The following is a 2,062-nucleotide window of genomic DNA, read 5'->3' as shown; positions in this document are numbered from 1 at the left end:
TGGAGGTTTAGCAACTCCTTTTATAAAATATTTTGCTAAGTTCTACAAGCAAATGATGGAAGGGAGAGTGGGCAGAGTGATGACTAATTCCTGAGTTCTGCATCTGTGGAAAATAGCTTCAGTCAAATCCTATGTATTTCCCATAGAGAAGCTTTCTATACTTTTATCATTCATCCTTTATAAAGAAAAAAAAAAAAAAGGTGTGATTTGTATCACTAAAGATCAGATAGCACATTGCAGAAAGTGTCTGTTTTAATCTTTTGATTTGTCTCATGAAGACATGTCTTTCCTGTCCACAGGAAGGCTTATGCACCTCTATGCTGTTTGTGTAGACTGCTTAGAAGGGGTTCACAAAATTATCTGCATCAAGTGCAAGTCCCGATGGGATGGAAGCTGGCATCAGCTGGGAACTATGTATACCTACGATATTCTGGCAGCATCTCCCTGTTGTCAGGTTAGTACTATACGTAAATAAGACTCACAAGGTGGAATTGCTGCTGATGATAAAGTCAAGGTTTGTGTATCTCTTCTCCCTTCCCTCCTTCCGTCTTTTGCAGTCTGTACCTATGAGTGGAATACAAGAAAGCTGACTGGGTCCCTGTCCCTTTGTCTTGAGTTAAGAAATACAACAGCCTATAGCTAGACAAAAGCCATTGCAATGGTCAATGGTTAATACTTATGTTTTTAAATAAAGCCCCCTTAAATGCATTTGCAATTAAATCCAATGCTGCATCACTAGCATCAGATATAATTCCACATTTTCAGCAGATGTTTCAGGTTTTCAGGTTTTTTAGTTCATAAATCATGTCTTATCATAATTGTAGCAAAGAAGCTCCAAGGGAACAGAAAGGTCTTAAGTGTCTTCGTGCTTGGAGATTACTCAGCTCTCCTTAATCTTTGCTGTGACTGACTGGTGATGGTGCTTCATCCACCACAGCTTGAAGCAACTTAGTTTTTATTAAATGCTCACCTAATCTATACCTTGAGTTAGGAAGATCCAAGGCCTGGGGCTGCTCCAGAGTAGACATGTGCCGAAGGCAGCAGGTTAGTCAGCATTCAATAGAATTTTCTTTGTGATGGATAGAGCACTTCTGCTGTGCAGGTAGGGGTAGACAGCTGTGAAAAAAGCATTTGTCTGGGAATGAACTCGGTGGTCCACTCCAGATGCTCAGTCACAGAGGTGTTGTTGGTAGGTTAGGACAGGAGCCTCACAGAGATGCACACTTTCAGTCTGTGCTTGCTTCATGGTGATGTGCATACTTAAGAGCACTCTAAAATACCATTTTGTCAATATGAAAAATGTCAGTTTATTTTAAATCTGACGTATTTACCAAAATGTGTTGCTTGAAAGACAAGTGGTGTTTCTGCTGCTGGTTAAGATGACATTGATCGCAATTATAGCTACAGACAGATACATTACCTCCAAATTTAGTGAACATTGAGAATGTAACTTAAAAAAATAGGGATAAAACACTGATGCTGACTTGCTGTCTTTGTAAAAGGCAGCAACTTTAAATCTGAATTGCTTCTCTAGAATGTATAATACAAGAATTAAGAGCTCATTATACAAGAGCCCTAATTACATGGTTAATGGACAGTGTGACAGTACGTGGTATGAGAACTGATTATAAAATCATTAGCTGCAGTGACTGTGATTGCCAGATAATACACATTCTTGTTTCACCGTGATTGTTACAGGTGATTCCATGCATACAGAGGAATGACATTTAAATATGGTATATGATTTAACTCCAAATTGCCTTGCTGATTTTATTTTGAATAATTTCATGCCTTATTTCAAAATATTTAATTCTACACCACAAATTTTTATGAAGGATAAAGCCACTGTCACTAAAAGCCACTAAAGCCACTGAATGGCCAGTCTTCGCGAACGAAGAACCGGGGAAGGTCTTTCCACCTTCCAGCCTGCGCATTGGATTTTTTAGATGAGACACAGTGTGCGCGGAACTGAGCCCACCCTTTAATCCTGAGGTTCATCTGCCGGGGCCAAGCACGCTTGGACGGTGGCAGCGAGGTCCTCAGGACGTAGATGGATTGCCTT

The 2,062-nt window shown here is 40.0% G+C and overlaps 1 protein-coding gene across 1 annotated transcript in view; it reads left to right on the top strand.

The window, feature by feature from the left end:
• Window positions 1-265: 265 nt before the first annotated feature.
• LOC114073593 (headcase protein homolog) overlaps window positions 266-2,062 on the top strand; it is a 4,105-nt gene continuing 2,308 nt past the window's right edge. The window contains exon 1 of the mRNA XM_027911321.1: window positions 266-454. Coding sequence (XP_027767122.1) covers window positions 281-454 — 174 coding nt within the window. The 5' untranslated portion in view covers window positions 266-280. The remainder of the gene's footprint in view (window positions 455-2,062) is intronic.

This window comes from Empidonax traillii, unplaced genomic scaffold (genome assembly GCF_003031625.1).
Source record: "Empidonax traillii isolate 1590-97213 ecotype Southwest subspecies unplaced genomic scaffold, ASM303162v1 scaffold7197:size5251, whole genome shotgun sequence".
Classification (NCBI taxonomy): domain Eukaryota; kingdom Metazoa; phylum Chordata; class Aves; order Passeriformes; family Tyrannidae; genus Empidonax; species Empidonax traillii.
This window is presented reverse-complemented; position numbering and strand designations above follow the sequence as displayed.